The sequence below is a fragment of the Mustela nigripes genome, chromosome 4 (genome assembly GCF_022355385.1).
Source record: "Mustela nigripes isolate SB6536 chromosome 4, MUSNIG.SB6536, whole genome shotgun sequence".
Lineage (NCBI taxonomy): Eukaryota > Metazoa > Chordata > Mammalia > Carnivora > Mustelidae > Mustela > Mustela nigripes.
Genome location: NC_081560.1, coordinates 160,428,821 through 160,448,213, shown reverse-complemented (window position 1 = coordinate 160,448,213; position 19,393 = coordinate 160,428,821). Strand labels below are relative to the sequence as shown.

General features: G+C 36.7%; 1 protein-coding gene across 1 annotated transcript in view; it reads right to left on the bottom strand.

Annotated features, from left to right (window-relative positions):
- Window positions 1-19,393, bottom strand: part of CC2D2B (coiled-coil and C2 domain containing 2B) — a 109,430-nt gene that overhangs the window by 63,947 nt on the left and 26,090 nt on the right. The window contains exons 9-14 of the mRNA XM_059398221.1: window positions 16,608-16,817; window positions 13,978-14,075; window positions 4,838-4,978; window positions 2,484-2,592; window positions 2,164-2,282; window positions 817-994 (exon numbers count right to left, since the gene is read on the bottom strand). Of these exons, the coding sequence (XP_059254204.1) occupies window positions 817-994; window positions 2,164-2,282; window positions 2,484-2,592; window positions 4,838-4,978; window positions 13,978-14,075; window positions 16,608-16,817 (855 nt within the window). The remainder of the gene's footprint in view (window positions 1-816; window positions 995-2,163; window positions 2,283-2,483; window positions 2,593-4,837; window positions 4,979-13,977; window positions 14,076-16,607; window positions 16,818-19,393) is intronic.

The following is a 19,393-nucleotide window of genomic DNA, read 5'->3' as shown; positions in this document are numbered from 1 at the left end:
TTTTAAGATGACAGAAACTTGAAGTATAGATGAACAAAATGAATGTAGCCTCTCATCGGGGATAGAAAAAGTTATTTTAGGTATTGTAAAAATACCTTTGATTTAGATTTATAATCATAATTCTCTCCCTACTCCCCAAAGCTCACTCGATGCTCACATATAAAAATATTTATTCCCTCCTAACTTTCCTTTCAGGTCTAGTTGCAAGTTTAACCCCTATGTTAGCCATTAAGACTTCTTATCTAGACTACTTTAATTTTTCTAATTTTTCCCCATTGTCCTATTTTCTTCTCCATTTAGTGGAGGGGTTCTTAGGCTAGGTCTTTGGACAGGGGTCAGGAGTCTTTTGTGTGTATGTTCTTTCATCAGATTCTTAAAGGGATCCAAAACATAAATAGATTGAATGAATGAATGAATAAAACCACATACACACATACAAATTCAGCAACACACTGAAAGAGACAATTTGGAGAAATCATTCAATACCAACAATAGCTATGTTACACATTATAGTTTAAATAACCCTCTTCCATCTCATGAGCAAATGAATAGTAGTGCTGCACATCCAGGGTTGAGAGGAATTTTAGCAGGAAAGAATGGAAGTATTTAGAAAGCCACAAATCAAATAATTTTGTACTTGTAGCATACAAGACTACTGTTTAGTTATAAATACATTATTTATAAATAATTTGCCTACCCATAAAGATCCATCATCTTTAAATAGAAATTACTTGACACATATAACAGTAACTAACAAGAAGCTGAAAATTATGTATGGCATAAAATAAGATACAAAAGTAAATGATGATGGCATACCTCCAAGCAAATTGTTTCAGGCCAGTATATTAACTGAATATTGAAAATCTGCTGAAACATGACTTTAAAATCAAACTGAAGAGGAGATACTGAAGTACAAGAAACCTGTTTATTGTTGTATAGTATTTTAATGAAATATTTAAGCTTCTGAATTTTGGCTCTCCTTTTTTGTTCATGCCTAAAAATTAAATAAATATTTAAAGGATCCTTGAAAAGCAAAATGGATGCAACATAATGTTCTTTTCAAAATGCATCTAGGCATGTTAAATTATGACCATTTTAGAGGACAAATGTTATCTTTAATCTCAATAACGCTTGCCTATGTGTGGATAAAAGCCTCTCCTACTCAAATGTTCTTTTTTAAGATAAAACTGTACCACCCAGGCACCCTCCCCTCTTTACTTATAACTTCCATTTTATGGCTCATGTTTTCTTAACCTCATTTAGATGGTCCTTTTGTATAAATGTCTTACATAATAATCATCTCGGGTCCTCTTTGGAAATAGGTGTAGAACAAATAAAGCATTCCTCCGCTGCTGCACTTTGCTGATTAGAAAAAGGGTAGTGGTAATTGTGCCTTTGTGTCTGCTACTCTTTACGTTCATTTTAAATGTAATCATCCATTCAATCATTTCATAAATAAGGATATTTGTTGGACATTTATTACCTTCCAACGCTGTACTAAATGATACACATTCACAATATTCAAAGATGAATTGTTACAAAGGGTCCCATGGGACAGAGATGTTGAAAAGTTGAACTTAGTTCAGGGTTCTAAAGCTGCCATATCCTCTTTAAAGGAGATGAGATCCATGGGCCCAGAGATGAGAGAAATGGGGATCTATATTAGATCTGTTTTTGTGTGCATCTCCTAGGAATAGGGAGAAAACAGCTCAAGGAAAAAGTCACAACTGGGAATGGAAGATGTTCGTTTCAAAGTAGAAAATTGCCCAGAGGATCCTTCAGATACAGAACAGTTTTTATGAAAGCAACAGGTCCCCTTAATAAGCAAGGGCAACCACATAATCTTTTTTTTTTTTTTTTACAGTGGCTTTATCTCCTATCTACACCTGAACAAAAATTATTGTCATAGCGAAACAAAAAAACAATCATCAAACCAAATGGGTTTATGTTCTACCTCAGTCATGAATTAGAAGTGTGACCCTGGGCAACTACCCCTTCCATAAGTCTAATTCCCCCATCTCTAAGATAAGGATAATACCGCAGAGCTATATTTGCAATTAAATGAGTAAAAACTTAGTAAAGTGCCCAGCATATGGTATTCACTTTATTAAAACAATGTAATAGACAACCTATAATAGAGAAATAATCCTTTAAAATGCTTACAGTGAACACGCGGATAAGTTTGTTAATTCTGCAGTAAAAGAAAGATGTGGCATCAAGGTAATTGGCTTTAGTCTTTCAATATCTGTTTCTCCAAGTTCTGAAGCTAAATATGAGAAGCTCTAGAAACCAAAATATAAATACGTAATTTACAATCTAAGTTCACTGCTTAAGACAACTATTCTTAAAATTAAACTTTTTATTTTTTATGTGTGTCATTTTGTTGGGTAACTGTTACAAATACCAAGATTTCCTACTTTACCAAACAATTAAACATTATAACCAGTTAAGAGGGGTTGAATGTTATTTTGTAATATAAATACCTCCTGTTTTTCTCCATTCTTAAGTGCTTTTTCTTCAGTTTCCTTCTCAGCCTCAGACATTTCTAACAGTTCTTCTTGGTTTTGTTCATTGCATTTATTCATTTTTATCCTAATTAATAATAAATATAATTATTCAAAGAAGAAATAGTAGACAGACATATTTGAGATTTGGTTTTGGTATTGCTAAAACACACACACACACAACCAATAGCTACAACAAATAATTTTACTATCCAAGGACAATAGTAGTGAGAATAAGAGTGGGTGGTGAGCAGGCAGTACTGGTCCAGAGCTACTGTTCTGGACAAGCTTATGGCATCTGTGGCTCTCCTTTTCTGCTCAGGGGTTCAGAGTGCATGTGCATATCAGATTGGTTTAAAGATGTGGAGGGAAGGAAACAAGTTTACATGAATTCAGGACTCTACAATAAAGTTTCACATTGGGTAGGTTTAGAAATTGTCAGAAGCACTTTCGCTAAAACCACTGCAGCAGAGGGGCGCCTGGGTGGCTCAGTGGGTTAAAGCCTCTGCCTTCAGCTCAGGTCATGATCCCACGGTCCTGGGATCCAGCCCCTCATCAGGCTCTCTGCTCAGTGGGGAGCCTGCTTCCTCCTCTCTCTCTCTGCCTGCCTCTCCACCTACTTGTGATCTCTGCCTGTCAAATAAATAAATAAAATCTTAAAAAAAAAGACTGCAGCAGAAAGAAAAATCAACAATATCAACAATATCTTTCAATCAATCAATATCTTTCTTTATAGGCTGAAGTTACACTAACATCTTAACCTCTTTTTTTTTTATTTTTAATTTTTTATTTATTTTCAGCATAACAGTATTCATTATTTTTGCACCACACCCAGTGCTCCATGCAATCCGTGCCCTCTATAATACCCACCACCTGGTACCCCGACCTCCCACCCCCGCCCCTTCAACACCCTCAGATTGGGGCGCCTGGGTGGCTCAGTGGGTTAAGCCGCTGCCTTCGGCTCGGGTCATGATCTCAGGGTCCTGGGATCGAGTCCCACATCGGGCTCTCTGCTCAGCAGGGAGCCTGCTTCCTCCTCTCTCTCTGCCTGCCTCTCTGCCTACTTGTGATCTCTCTCTGTCAAATAAATAAATAAATAAATAAATAAATATAAATCTTCAAAACCCTCAGATTGTTTTTCAGAGTCCATAGTCTCTCATGGTTCACCTCCCCTTCCAATTTCCCCCAACTCCCTTCTCCTCTCTAACTCCCCATGTCAATTATCATATGGTTTCACTTATTTGTGGAGCTTAACCTCTTATTTTTTTAAAGATTTTATTGATTCATTTGACAGAGAGATAGAGAGAGAGCACAAGTAAGCAGAGCAGCAGGCAGAGGGAGAGGGGAAAGCAGGCTCCCTCCTGAACAGAGAGCCCGATGCAGGGCTCAATGCAGGGCTCGATCCCAGGACCCTGGGATCATGACCTGAGCCAAAGGCAGAGGCTTAACCCACTGAGCCACCCAGGCACCCCTCTTACAGTTTTGAAAAAAGACATGAACCATGGAGAGGGAACCAGTTATTCCCACAACAGTTCACAAATAGTTTAAGTGATTAAAAAGTACAGTGTTTAATTGTAACCATCTCCTCCACTAACCATGTTTCTCTGACTGTATGTCTCAGCTAGGAGTTTGACTGCGGGGTCTCTGTGCAGCTTTGTAAGGAAGTGCCATACTGCTTTCAAAGGGCTGCAGCACTTGCATTCCCATCAGCAATTCGTTGAGAGCTCAGCACCCTTGTCAGAATTTTTATTGTCTTTTAAATTCCATTTTGTAAAGGATTTTTGCCATTCTAAACGGTGTATAGTATGTTCACATTGTGATTTTAATTGACCTCTCTCTAATCGACAGGATATGATGCTGAACATCTTTTCATGTGTACATTTGCCATCCATGGGCCTTCTTTAGAGAAGTATCTGTTCAAATCTTTTGCCCATTTTAAAAATCCAGTTGTTGGGGCACCTGGGTGGCTCAGTGGGTTAAAGCCTCTGCCTTCAGCTCAGGTCATGATCCCAGGGTCCTGGGATCGAGCCCCACGTTGGGCTCTCTGCTTGGCAGGGAGGCTGCTTCCTCCTCTCTCTCTGCCTGCCTCTCTGCCTACTTGTGACCTCTCTCTCTCTCTCTCTCTGTCAAATAAATAAAAAATATCTTTAAAAAAAAATCCAGTTGTCTTACTAAGTTATAAGAATTTTTCATTTATTCAAGATACAAGTCCTTTGTTGACTACATCAAATAGCTGTCTAGCTTCTGGATTTTCTCCCAGTTACTATGAATTCCCAGTTATTCGTGGGCAGTTCTTCAGGAGCCCTATAAGAACGAATAGAGCAGCCACTCACCTTTGGAACTGTAACTTTACTGAGGTGCTTGTAAACCCTTGCTGTTGTCGAAGGGATTTTATTTGTTTCCAAGTCCGTAATATACTGTGTAATAGAGAGAAGTCTTTTTCCCTTTCTAAGTCATAGAGCTGTTTTGTATTACTACAACAATAAAGGTAAATAAAAAATACATTGGTGGATTAGAAAGACAAATCATTTAAAATGGCCTGGAAGAATGTATTGCACTAACTCTTCTGGATACCCGCACCTTATGGTTTTTTTTTTTTTTTTTTTCCATTTTATCCACATCTTGATATAGCTACTGAAATTCCATTAAGATATTAATTCCCTTATGACTTGAAGATTTTTCACTATTCAAAAGTGCTCTGCTAAAATCCAGACTTTTCCAGATGGTCGGGTCATTCTGGAGTGTATTTATTATACTTTTTCGAGATTAACAATTGAAATCGTTGCTTCAAATTTAGAGGTACTTTGCTGGATGGTTAGTGATCATATTATTTGGAAATAGGTAATATACTGTTTTAAAAGATATTTATTCTGTTTCATGACTTCGCAAACACACTATTAGTATGACAAATTACACTAATTGACTTTCTAATGTTAAATCATCCTTGCACTCCTGGAGCGATCCCAATTCACTGTATCATTTGATAGAATTCTGCTTAGCTTATTTGTAATTGTTCATGAATGAAATTGGGTTGCAATAGTTTTTATATTATCAAGTTTTAATTTCAAAGATAAAATAATGTCATATATAAAGTTTAAAATGTGGCCTCTTTTTCTATTCTTTGAAAGAGTTTGTGAAAATAGAAGCTATTTTTAAATCAGACACCTCCAACATTTCCTATATCAGAATCACCAGAGGGCCTGCTTAACACAGATTGCCAAGCCCCACCCCAAGTCTGGGATTCAGTAAGGCTGTGGTGGACCTGATAATTTGCATTTTTAACAGGTTTCCAGATGAAGCCGATGCTGCTGGTCTGGGGAACCACATTTTGAGAATCACTGTTTTAAATGTTCTACAGAATCCTTATTTTGTCATCTGAGCCTGGAGTTTTCTTTGCAGAAAGATTTCAAATTACTGACTGGATTTCTTTAACAATGATTGAACTACTTAGAGTTTTTTTTTCTTCTTCTTCTCCTTTCACTTCTTGGATATATTCTGTTTTGTATTTTTTTTTTAAGGATTTTATTTATTTATTTTAGAGAGAGAGAAAGAAACAGCACAAGTGGGAGGGGCAGGGGGAGAGAGAGAAAGAATCTCAAGCAGACTCCTGGCTGAGCATGGAGCCCAATGTGGGGCTCGATCTCATAACTGTGAGATCACGATCCGATCCAAGATCAAGAGTCAATGCTCAACCAACTGAGCCACCCAGGCACCCCAATTCTGTTTGTATTTTTGTACAGATTTTTCCTTTCCATGTAAATGTTTACATTCTTAGGCATGAAGTTTTTCAAAGTATACAGCATCTTAAGTAATGTCCCCCTTTCTGTCCTGACATTGTGTATTGTATATGTGCACTATTTTTCTTTTTAGGATTTTATTTATTTATTTGACACAGAGAGAGGGAGAGAGCACAAGCAGGGGCAGCAGAAGAGGGAGAAACAGGTTCCCTGCTGAACAGATAGCCTGATGTAGGGCTTGATTCCAGAACCCTGGGATCATGACCTTGGCTGAAGGCAGACACTTAACCAACTGAGTCACCCAAGTGCCCCATGCTGTTTCTTTTCTTGATCAGCTTTGCCAGAGTTTATCAATTTCTTTTTTAATTTTTTAAAAAAATATTTTATTTATTTGACAGACAGAGATCCCAATTAGGGAGAGAGGTAGGGAGAGAGAGAGGAGGAAGCAGGCTTCCTACAGAGCAGAGAGCCTGATGTGGGGTTCCATCCTAGGACTCTGGGATCATGACCTGAGCCAAAGGCAGAATCTTTAACATACTGAGCCACTGAGGTGCCCCAGAGTTTATCAATTTTTACCAAACATTTGAGTTTCCTTATTCTATCATAGCTATCTTATTAATTTCTGCTCTTTCATTTCTTCTATCCTTTTTCCTAGCTTAAGTATGCTTAGCTCATTAATTTTCAACCTTTCCTTTTCTCTAATGTGTATTTAAATAAACAAATATCCCTCTAAGTACTATTTTAACTGTACCACACATTTTGATATATATTTGTTCTTAATCAGTAAATTCAAAAATCTTTCCTAATTATCAATGATATCTTCTCTGAAAAATATATTATTTTAGACATGTATTTCTTAATTTCCAAATATATGGAGATTTCTAGTTATATTTTTGTATTAGATTTCTTTCTGCATTGAATGATTTAAATCAGTTGACTATACTGAGACTTTGTGATTTATTGAAATAACAGAAGATCAACTTTTGTAAATGTTCCTTATGTTCTTGAAAAGAGTGGCATTTTGCAGTTTTTGGGTACAATGTTCTGTAACTATATATTAAGTCAAGTTCATTCATCATGTTGTTCAAATCTTTTATACCCATACTGAAATTTTTTGGTTTACTTGTCCCATCAATTACTGAGAGGAGCACATTAATATTGCCCAATATGTTTCTGAATTTGCTATTTCTCCTTGCACTCCTATCAATTTTGCTTTATTTATTTTGAAGCCATATTATTATATGCACATATGTATTTATGTGTATAAACATATATATGAATATATGTTAACTAAACTGCATCATTTTGATGTGGCCCTCTTTATATCTACTAAAGCTTTTTGCCTTTAAAGATCTATTTTGGGGCACCTGGGTGGCTCAGTCATTAAGCGTCTACCTTTGGCTCAGGGTGATCCCAGGGTCCTGGGATCGAGTCCCATATTGGGGGGGGGGGTCCCTGTACAGCAGGAAGCCTGCTTCTCCCTCTCCCACTCCCCCTGCTTGTGTTGCTGCTTTGCTGTCTTTCTCTGTAAAATAAATAAAATCTTAAAAAAATAAAAAATAAAGATCTGTTTTACTTTATATTAACATAGCTATGCACCTTTATTTTGTCAGTGTTTGTGTGATTTTTTCCCCCAATATTTCTGTTCTCTAACTTTTTATATTCTTATGATGTAGGTAAGTCTCTTATAAATAAGGTATAATTGGATCCTGGTTTTGGAATTTTTTTCCTACTTTAAAAAATTTTTTATTGAAGTATAGTTGACACACAATGTTATATTAGTTTCAGGTATGTATACAATGTAATGATTCTACAATCCTAGAAGGTATACTATGCTCACCACAAGTATAGCTACCCTCCATCGCCATAGGACTCCAGTGCTATACTGTGGACTATATTCCCCATGCTTTACCTTTTATCCCCATGACTTACTCATTCTACAACTGGAAGCCTGTAGTTACCACTCCCCTTTACTCATTTTCCTCAACTCACTACCTTCTCCCCTCTGGCAACCGCCAGTTTGTTGTCTAGATTTACGGTCTCTTTCTGTTTTTGTTGTTGTTGTTCATTTGTTTGTTTTGTTTTTAGGTTCCACATATAAGGGAAGTCATGGTATTTGTGCTTCTCTGACTTACTTCACTTTGTGTAATGCCTCTAGGTCCATCCACGTTGTCACAAATGGCAAGAGCTCATTCTTTTTTATGGTTGAGTAATATTCCATGATGTATATCTACCACATCTTATTTATTCATTCATCTGTTGATGGACACCTAGGTTGCTCCATATGGATTTTTAAAATTTTAATCCAGTATACTAATCTAGACAAAAATGGAGCACTCAGTTCATTTAGATATATTTAGGTTTAACTCCATTTTCTTTTGTTTTCTACTTGTCTCATCTGCTTCTATGTTCCTTTTTCTCTCTTTTCTTGCTTTCCTTTGGATTGTTTCGATATTTTCATATTGTCTCACTTTCCTCTTATATTGATTTGAGAGATATATCTTTTTTCTTTTCTTTTAAATGTTATAAGTTAAAATATAAGCCCTTGATTTATAAAGTCTAATATTAAGCTTTACCTTTACGCGCCTCCTCAAAATATTTAATTATACTTACACTCCTCCATTTTTTACCCCATTCTAGAAGATATATATTTGAACTCTCTCTATATTTTTGTACCCCATGAGACAGCATTACATCATTTGTTCACTGAGACCTACCTATATATTTTCCACTTTTTTGCTCCTCAATCCTTCCTCCCTTTTTTTTTTTTTTTTTTTTTACTGTAAGCCTATATTCCTTAGAATTTCACATCTGTGGAAAATCTCTGAGCTAGGGTTAAATTTTTGCACTTCCAGAAAGAGTATTTATTGACTTTGCCAATTATCTGCTGTCACTACTGATTTGGGGCTATTTTAAGTTAAATTCTAAATCTGGTATTTTAGGGATGCCTGGGTAGCTCAGCTGGTTAAGCATCTGCCTTTGGCTCAGGTCATGATCTCAGGGTCCTGGGACTGAGTCTCATATCGGGCTCCTTGTTTGGCAGGGAGCCTGCTTCTACTTCAGCCTGCTGCTCCCCCTGCTTGTGTTCATTCTCTCTGGGATTGAGCCCCACATCAGGCTCTGACAAATACATAAATAAATTCTTAGAAAAAAATTAAAGCTGATATCTTAGACCACGTAAGTACTATAAATTCAGATTATAAATCTGCATGAATGCTGGCTTGTGGTTATGAATTTTCAAAGGAACATTTCCTCCTCCTGTCTAGTGACAAAGTCAAAGACAAGTTTCTTTGTTATCTCCTTTATATTACCCCTTCATGAGGTTTAACACCCATTAGAGAGTGATCTCCTGTTAGACTTTCCAATTAAGTTGAACTTGGCTTTATCTTTTAGCATTCTGTGAAGCTGTCTGAATGACAGCTCAAGGTAACTATCCTTAGGTAAAAGCTGGCTCTATACCTCACTAATTTTTATGATTTCTCCTTTCACTTTGTTTTTGGCTTTTGCAGATTCCTTACTTTTCCGGCATCTTGGCAATATGTTTATAAAGATAATATTTGTATTTTATCAGACATTTTTGGTTGTTTTCATTAAAGGGGCTGTTCATGAAATCCAGTCTACTAGAAATAGAAGCCTACTGCCATTTATTCCTTCAGCAAATATTCACTGGATGCCTACTGCATTCCAGGCATTGTGCTGGGTAAGGGGGATACAGAGATAAATAAACATTCTCTCTAGGTTCAAGCTGCTTACAGACATGTAAATTAACTAATGCAACAAAATGTTTAGGTATTATAATAGAAGTCCACATAGCTAGAGTATGGGTTTTTTTTTTTAAGACTTTATTTATTTATTTGACAGAGAGAGATCACAAGTAGGCAGAGAGGCAGGCAGAGAGAGAGAGAGAGGAGGAAGCAGGCTCCTGCTGAGCAGAGAGCCTGATGCGGGACTCAATCCCAGGACCCTGAGATCATGACCTGAGCCGAAGGCAGAGGCTTAACCCACTGAGCCACCCAGGCGCCCTAGAGTATAGGTTTAAGTAAGAGAATAAAAGGTGATAATAGGGAAAAACCTCAGAGTATGTGACACTCAATTCAAATCAGTGAACACATAATAAATATCTTATATGATCGGAAATATTTGGGGTAATGGTAACTAATATCCCAGGGGAGAAAAATACAGAACAAATTAAATAATTATAAATGTGATGAATATTATGAAAGAGGAAATATTTAAATGCTATGTGACTATCAAAAAAAAAAGAGAGAGAGGAAGAATTTAATCTAATCTAATGGGCAAGTAAGAGCCCCCTGAGAAAGTAACATGCAATTGAATACAATGTATATGTTGACTTAGTATTAGACAGAAAACATGAGAGAACCTTCTAGAAACAAGAGACATTAAAACAAGACATATAGGGGGCACCTGGGTGGTTCAGTGGGTTAAGCCTTTGCCTTTAGCTCAGGTCATGATCTCAGGGTCCTGGGATTGAGTCCCGCATCTGGCTCTCTGCTTAGTGAGGAGCCTGCTTTCCTCTCTCTCTCTACCTGCCTCTCTGCCTACTTGTGATCTCTGTCTGTCAAATGAACAAATAAAAACTTAAAAAACAAAACAAAACAAGATATATAGATATAAGAGAGTCCATTTAGGGCACGGAACTATGAAGTTCCAAAGCAGAGAGCCCCTACTATGAGGCTGGAGAGGTAAGTTGGAATCAGATTGCACAGGGCCTTACAGATAATGCTAAAGTTATTAAATTTTATTGTAGATGTAATAGAAAGCCATTATTACTAATAGTCATCTATTACTAATAGGATTAGTAATACATATTATACATGTGATGTGGTTTTAATATACATAGAACATCACTTTGGTTTCAATATGGAGCATGGATTTAAAAGAGGTATTTTAGGGGTGCCTGGGTGGCTCAGTGGCTTAAGTCTCTGCCTTCGGCTCAGGTCATGATCTCAGGATCCTGGGATCGAGCCCCACATCAGGCTCTCTGCTCAGCAGGGGGCCTGCTTCCCCCCTCTCTCTCTGCCTGCCTCTCTGCCTACTTGTGCTCTCTGTCTGTCAAATAAATAAATAAAATCTTTAAAAACAAATGAAAGAGGTATTTTAGGAGACTGTATAGTCAGGCTATGACATAAGCACCTGAAATAAAGCAGAATCAATGGGAATGGTTACAGGTTGGATGTGAGGGATGAAAAGACAGTCAAGAAAGGGGTCATGAATGACTTACAGCTTTCTATCCTGGGTACCAGCTGATTGTGGGTTCCAGACAGGTACTTAGTAGACATTAAATGTTAAAAAATATATATTTTCTAATAGAAACACTGTGTTTTCAAATGTCCACAGACTACTCTTTGCAGCATTTCAACACCACTCCAAAAATTTTCCTGAATGGAAATCTATTACATTGCTTTCTTTTGCTTTGATAAAACAATGACCTCTTCAATAACCCTCCTACACACATACACACAAGCACACACACATAGAGGTAGACCCTTATTTACCACCATCAGACCCCATCTAAAGCCTACTTTTCTCTTTCTTGCATTAAAGCCTACCTGTTCTAAGGGAAACAAAAGCAAAAATGAACTACTGGAACTTCATCAAGATCAAAAGCTTCTGCACAGCAAAACTAAAAGGTAACCTATAGAATGGGAGAAGATATTTGCAAATAACATTTCAGATAAAGGGCTAGTATCTAAGATCTATTAAGAACTTATCAAACTCAACACCCAAAAAACAAATAATCCAGTCAAGAAATGGGTGGAAGACATGAACAGACATTTTTCCAAAGAAGACATACAAATGGCCAACAGACACATTAAAAAATGTTTCACATCACTCATCATCAGGGAAATACAAGTCAAAACCACAGTGAGATACTACCTCACGCCAGTCAGAATGGCTAACATTAACAAGTCAGGAAACAACAGATGTTGGAGAGGATGCGGAAGAAGGGGAACCCTCTTTCATTGTTGGTAGCAATGAAAACTGGTGCAGCCACTCTGTATGGAGTTCCTCAAGAACATCAAAATAGAACTACCTTACAACCCAGCAATTGCAGTACCAGGTATTTACCCCAAAGATACAACGAATATAATGATCCGAAGGGGCACCTGTGCCCCAATGTTTATAGCAGCAATGTCCACAACAGCCAAACTGTGGGAGGAGCCCAGATGTCCATAGACAGATGAATGGATAAAGAACATGTGGTATATATACAATGGAATATTACTCAGCCATCAGAAAGGATGAAAATTAACCATTTATATCGAAGTGGATGAAATTGGAGGGTATTATGCTGAGCAAAATAAGTCAACCAGAGAAAGACAATTTTTTTAAAAGGTTGCCCAGGACACCCCCCCTTTTTTTTTTTAAGATTTTATTTATTTATTTGACAGAGAGAGATCACAAGTAGGAAGAGAGGCAGGCAGAGAGAGAGAGAGTGGGAAGCAGGCTACCTGCTGAGCAGAGTGCCTGATGAGGGGCTTGATCCCAGGACCCTGAGATCATGACCTGAGCCTAAGGCAGAGGCTTAACCCACCTAGCCATCCAGGCCCCCCGAGAAAGACAATTTTCATATGGTTTCATTCATATGTGGAATATAAGAAACAGCACAGAGGATAAGAGGGGAAGGGAGTGAAAACTGAATGGGATGTCATCAGGGAGGCAGAAAAGCCATAAGATACTCTTAACTATAGGAAGCAAACTGAGGGTTGCTGGAGGGGAGGTCCAGGGGGGAAGGTGTAATTGCGTGAGGGGCATTAAGGAGGGCACATGATGTGACGAGAACTGGTTATTATACACAGCTGATGAATTACTGAATTCTACATCTAAAACTAATGATGTACTCTATGTTGGATAATTGAATTTAAATAAAAAAAATAAAGCTTACTTGTTCTGTGTACATTATGCCAATGTCTATTCTTTGCCTTTAATTTTATTTAAAAAACACCAATTTATCGTTTTGTAAATACTGATGGCTTCTATTCATTCACTCATTCATTCATTCATTCAAGTAATATATAGAGGGCTCATTATGTGCCAGGCCTTGTGCAAGGTATATGTCAACCTTCTCAAGTAACATTGTTTGCATTTAACTAGATTATTCTAGGAAACCAATTATTAGAGACTGTTGTCTCTAGACACATCAGCTCAACGGGCAGGGAAATTCTTTAACTACCAAACCACTCTCTTACATAGACAATTACTGTATCTTTATGCATAGGTGAACTTTCTATTCAGTAAGTACCTCCCTGTGAGTTTTCCTGCTTTTGGAGATCTTGACAAATAATTATGTTTTGTCTTAGAATTATTTTTCCAGTTATTTTATACTTTCTTCTCTTCCCAACTATTCTATAAGCTAATGGTTCCCAACTTTAAGACCATGTTTTTTTTCAGGGGTTCTTAAATCTATGTGCTCTTTGAGTATTATCTTTAAACTGAATTAGTAATACATATTGTACATGTGTATATATAGACTAATTCTCAAATATATACAAATGCTTGAGACTACTATGATCCTAAAAATGTTAGTGAACTTAGGGTGGTTTATAATTAACATGTGCTTTTTTTAAATCAATGGATATTAAAATTACAACTACTTTCACGTGACACTTTATGAAATATTTTTACACAAAACTGGGTCTTAAGGAAAGGCTGGACTCAGTTTAAAGAAGTTATTTTTAAACGGTTAGTAGATATATTTATGGTCTCAAACCTACCTTATCTGCCAATAATAATCTTGTAAAGATTTTTTGGTCAGCTGGCTTCTTTCCAAGTTTTCATTTGCTAATTTGGTAGCATCTGTCAGTGCTTTCAGCTACAACAAAGAAAAGAGCTTTTTTATGTATCTTATCCACTGTTACCAGCACTCCAATCTCTCCAAAGGTCTAGGTGTGTGCAACAGAAGCACAACTGCATAACTTTTTGTGTATTTCTGACTTATCTTCCAAAATATATTTCATATAAGCACCTTGGGGTAGAACTGAGAAGAGCATCAATATCTAAGGAATAAATATTATACCTAGAGCCTTCCAGGTAATCAGTTCATCAATTAATGTAAAAAAAATACCAATTAATCAAGATGGTAGATTGAGCACAGGAATCTACCTTATTTTCCACCTAAAATCCCATGGTTAGAGAAAAGATACGTTTATCTGTCTTAACCATATCCACTGCTAACATCACATCCATATCTATACATGTATATTTATAAATGTTTATATCTTTATCTCCCTATAAAAATAAATGAATAGCATAGGAAAACAAGAAAAAATAAGATCAAGAGAAGAAGATACTGAGGAAAGCAAAAATATAGAAATATCCACAGAGAATATTCATAGAGAAATAAAACTGGAGGAAACTCTACCCTAAAACATTTGTAGGAGAAATCTGTCACAGTTAGGGACAGTTTGTAGGAACTCCAAGACTAGAGTCAATTAATATGAACCTTTACTGGAAGAAATCAGAGAAGACCTCAACAAACATGAAGACATACTATAGTTCTGGATAAGGGAATGTAACTTTTATAAAGATAAAAATTTCTTTCAAAATTAATATAATATAATATAATCATAGTAAATATGATAATCGAATTTTAAAAACAGAAGTTGACAGGCTAATTCTTAAGTTCATATGGACAATCAAATCTTTGAGAACACACAAAAACATTCTAGGAAAAAATGAGGAGTCACTTGTTTTACTACACTATTATTTAATAATAAAGTAATTAAAATAGGGCAAGACGAGGGGTGTCTGGGTGGCTCAGTTGGTTAAACGTCCGCCTTTGGCTCAGGTCATGATACCAGGGTCCTGCCCTGTGTCAGACTCTCTGCTCAGTAGGGAGCCTGCTTTTCCCTCTGCTTCTCCCCCTGCTTGTGCGCTCGCTCTCTCTCTCTCAAGTAAATAATTCTTTTAAATCTAAAAAAAAAAAAAAAAGTAGGGCAGGGCTAGACTATTATATCAATGGAATAAATAGTTCTTAAATCTATAAAATATATTAAACTAGTTTACAATAAAGGCAGAATTTTAAATTAGTAGGGAATTATGGTGTTTGGCTAACCTTTGGGGGGAAAGAAACTGAACTGAATCTCACAAGCTGCCAATACAACTACTAGACAGAATACAAGTCTAGAAATTACACATGCACACACACACATTATTAGAATATATAAAAATAACTATAATTTTGGTCTCTCAGACACTATTGGTTGCACTTGAAAGGTCATTTTTCTTGGATGGCAGGACCCTAATTTTGTTCAATTGCTTAATTATCTTCATGTGTTTCAGAAGTAAACCCTGATTAGCCATTTGTAGCAATTTCATTCTTTTTGCTAGTGCTGGTTAAGACATAATCATGTGAGATAACTCTAGCCAATGAGACCGGAGGGGAAATCTGCCCAGACGCGAGGGGGAAGGCTGAAGAGGGCTCTCAGGTGAGGTACTATGCATACTGTGTGTCTGGTCAGCTGCCTTGAACTGGAGCAGCCCAGGTAGTTTACCTGACAGGAGCCAACGAGGTCAATTTGCTGAAGATGAGCATTAGAAAGGGAGGGAAAAAGCTAGGGTTGTTGGTGGTATTGTTGAAGCACCAAATCAGCCAACCCTAGAGTTGCCCTAACTTTGGACTTGTGATACAGGAGGTAATAACTTTTCCTTACTGTTTAAAGCCATTGAAACATTTGCTTTCCTGTTGAAAGCAACTGAAATGCTGACTGATACACTTGGGGTAGAGAAGGTCTTAGGAAGCAAACAAGAAAACCTAAAATACACAAGGGAAAAGATGGAAAGATTTGGCCTCACTAAAAGTTTTAATGTTTGCCAAGATACATAAAAAATGAAATTAAAAAGCAAGTAAATGAGAGGTACAAGTTCATAAAAAATAATCAGTGGGTACTCATTTGATTTTTTCCCCCACACTTTCATGTAACCTTTATGCTGTCATTGGATGATTGGGTTATTCATTCTTAGACTAAGACTTTTCACATTTTATATGAGATTCAAGATCTAATATTATCATCAAAAATACTTTACTCGACTTAAAACAACCATATGGTTCTTTTAAATAGTAATCTTTTCAAATACTCTTCTTGAGTCATAGGACCAAGAATACCAATGATTAGCAAACCATCTCTAAGTGCTAATATCCTGCAGGATATGTTTGAGGCTACCTCCCTGGTCAGTCAACTCCCAGAGTTTCTTTTCAGAGAAACTGAAAGAAACTATTGTTCCAATTGGTTAAATATTTAAAATGATAAGGGAATACGTTCTAGGATAGCTTGCTCTGTACTATTTGTTTTCTCTTTCAATATTAAATCTTCAGCTCTATAAATATAATGGAAGCCATTCTCACCTTCTCATAAAGCAGCTGAGGTAAATTCTGTTGCTGCCTGTCCTGAAAACACTCATAAAGTTGAAGCAGCCTAGCACATAATACTTGTTCTTGATTGAAGAGAGGATGATGGCTGAATTGTAAACCCACAATATTGAGATCTAATTGGTACATTTCCCTTTGACCTTCCATTTTGTTCCTAATAGAGCTTTCCAGATCAGGTTTCACTGCCTTTTAAAGAAAAATACCTACACAATGTTAATTTGATTCTTTGTATTTCTTTTGAAATTACAAGTGACTTTTCTTTATAAAAGTAACACAGTTAATTATAAGAAAATTAAGGGATGTAGAAAATCAATAAACAATAATTTGGTCCTTCTTCCTTGAAATTACAACCCCTGATTTCATTAAATATATTTACATTACATCCACTTTGATCACCTTGCTATAATTTATGTCATATACCTTACTGTCGTGTGCTGGTAGAGTTTAGACTTTCAGGTTATAAGCCCTGCCAATAATTTCCTAAAGCAACACTATGACAAATGGTGTTTAGATCCTTTGGGAGTTATGATCTAATAGTTATCTATGGGTGAGAGTTAAGTAGTAAACCCTTACTAAAACATTGTTCCAATGTGAATATATTGTTAACCCCCTGGAAAATTCCCTGGAGGGGCTTGGAACCTGCAAGCAAGTGTTAAGGAAACCATTTTTCTTTATACATGAGACTGTCTCCATTTGTATACCAGATGGCCCTTAAATTAGCTGAAGTCTTTAGGCCTTAATATATACAAAATGATTCAAATATGTTTTAGTATCCTATTCTGAATTTAAGCACATTTGCTTGAATACGTATGTGACTGGTTTTTAGTGATGTAATTTGAGAGGGTTAATGGGTTACTTGGCATGCATAGTCTAGTTTTTAAGTCTAGCCACTTCCAATAAGATCCAGGACTGCATCCCCCCTGAAAAAGAGAGCACGAGCCTTTTCTCTGGACCAGTCTGGTGTAATAGAACATGCTTATGCCATTGCTATTACAACTGTTGTTACACTGAAAAACTGCTATCCCACCTGTGGCCTGCTGTGGCAGATCCTCAAGGACTGCAGAAATGCCTGTATTTCTCCCTCCCTACTCTCTCCCGAGCTAGGAATCTTCCCCTGTTTCCTCAGTGGTTTGAGGGAAGGCAAGAAAAGAGCCATAAAGTTTGCTTTTGTTTCATCCTTACCTTATAAGTCTCTATTCTCTATGGAAGGACCAACTCAGAGGAGAAAACCTGCTCTTGATTCCACTTAAAAGATTTAGTCAGTTAGTAGTAAAATGGTCATTTACCAGGCAAAACCACCAACAAAATAAACAGTGTAGGTATTAAGTAGCCAAATTATAAATAAACTTTTGAGAATTAAAGTTCCTAAGCTAGAGAGGACTGTCTTATTGAGCAGATTCTGCACTGGTCAATTAAGTGAGGGGATTAAGTGAATTTCTAGAACTAAGTTAGACCAAAAGCACAAAGATCTAGGAATAATAAGTCAAAGGCCAGATAAATGCACAAAAATATCCAAGCTGATGACGACTGTAAAATCTATGTAAAGACATGAGAATGTCTGAAGAGGGAGAAAAGGGCATAGTCAAACAGTCAGGCAAAACTCACACAGGCAATGAGACCTGGGGCAGAGGAATGTGGCAGAGCAAGAGCACAGAGAGAACTCTGGTACTCGGGCAGCCCTTATCTGTGCTTCAGTCACCCTTATATTTCTTTTATTCTGGTGAGAAACCCCACATGAGCCTTGCCTCTAAGGCTAGCCAGGCAGAGTAACCAATGTGGGTAAGATAAAATGAAAAAGCAGGCAGAAACATTTGTCTGGCACAAATTCCAGAACATCGTCTGTTATGGATGCTTCCGAATGAATTTTAATACTCAGTTTAGATGCCTGGTGAAGTGACATTTCCATTTATTTCCAAGTCTAAAAGGTCCGTGAAATACTGAAATCATGCTTGGATGAAGCTAGAATAAATAAATGCACTTAAGGAAAAAGGTACTTCTTCAGCCCAGTGGTTTCCAATTTGGGATTCTGGTGGTTACAAAGGTTAATTGAGATGGCGGTTAGTATTTCTCAAAAAATTGTATATTTTGCATTTATTTATTATCATCCAATTGTTCATGCATGCAATCATTCATTCATTAATTCAACAAACTCCATTGTTTCAAGGATCTCTCTCCCTAAGAATAATGGTCTCAGATAATTATGTTAAAATATCTGTGCTTTATCTTCAGCAAAATTTAGATGAAGCATATTGTTACCATAAGGTGTAAAAGTTATGCCACTTAATAACAAAGAATAAGATAAGATCAATACTAGGGATTATCTCTCCACCCTCTTTCATTCTTTTATTTTTATTTTTAATGGAGATGGATGTTTTATTGGCCAAACTGGAGAAAACAGAAAGATAGAACAATGTTGGGTGTGTATGTGTGCTGGGGGGGATCATTTACAAAATGTAAGTAAATATGTTATATTATAAATGAGGACGGGGTAGAGACATTGCTAGTCTCTCATGGTGTGGCAGGCAGCATGCAAAAAATAATCTTTCTAAGATTATGCCAGTCAACTGATGTCTTTCTCTTCTAATGTATACTAGAGCCATAAAAGTTTACATCTACTGAGATTGCTTTACAAATAATAAAAGCACTCATTGAGTGTCTACTATATGCTAAGCATTTGGATATATGTTAGGAATTGACTCAAGAAAGAAAGGAAGGAAGGAAGGAAGGAAGGAAGGAAGGAAGGAAGGAAGGAAGGAAGGAAG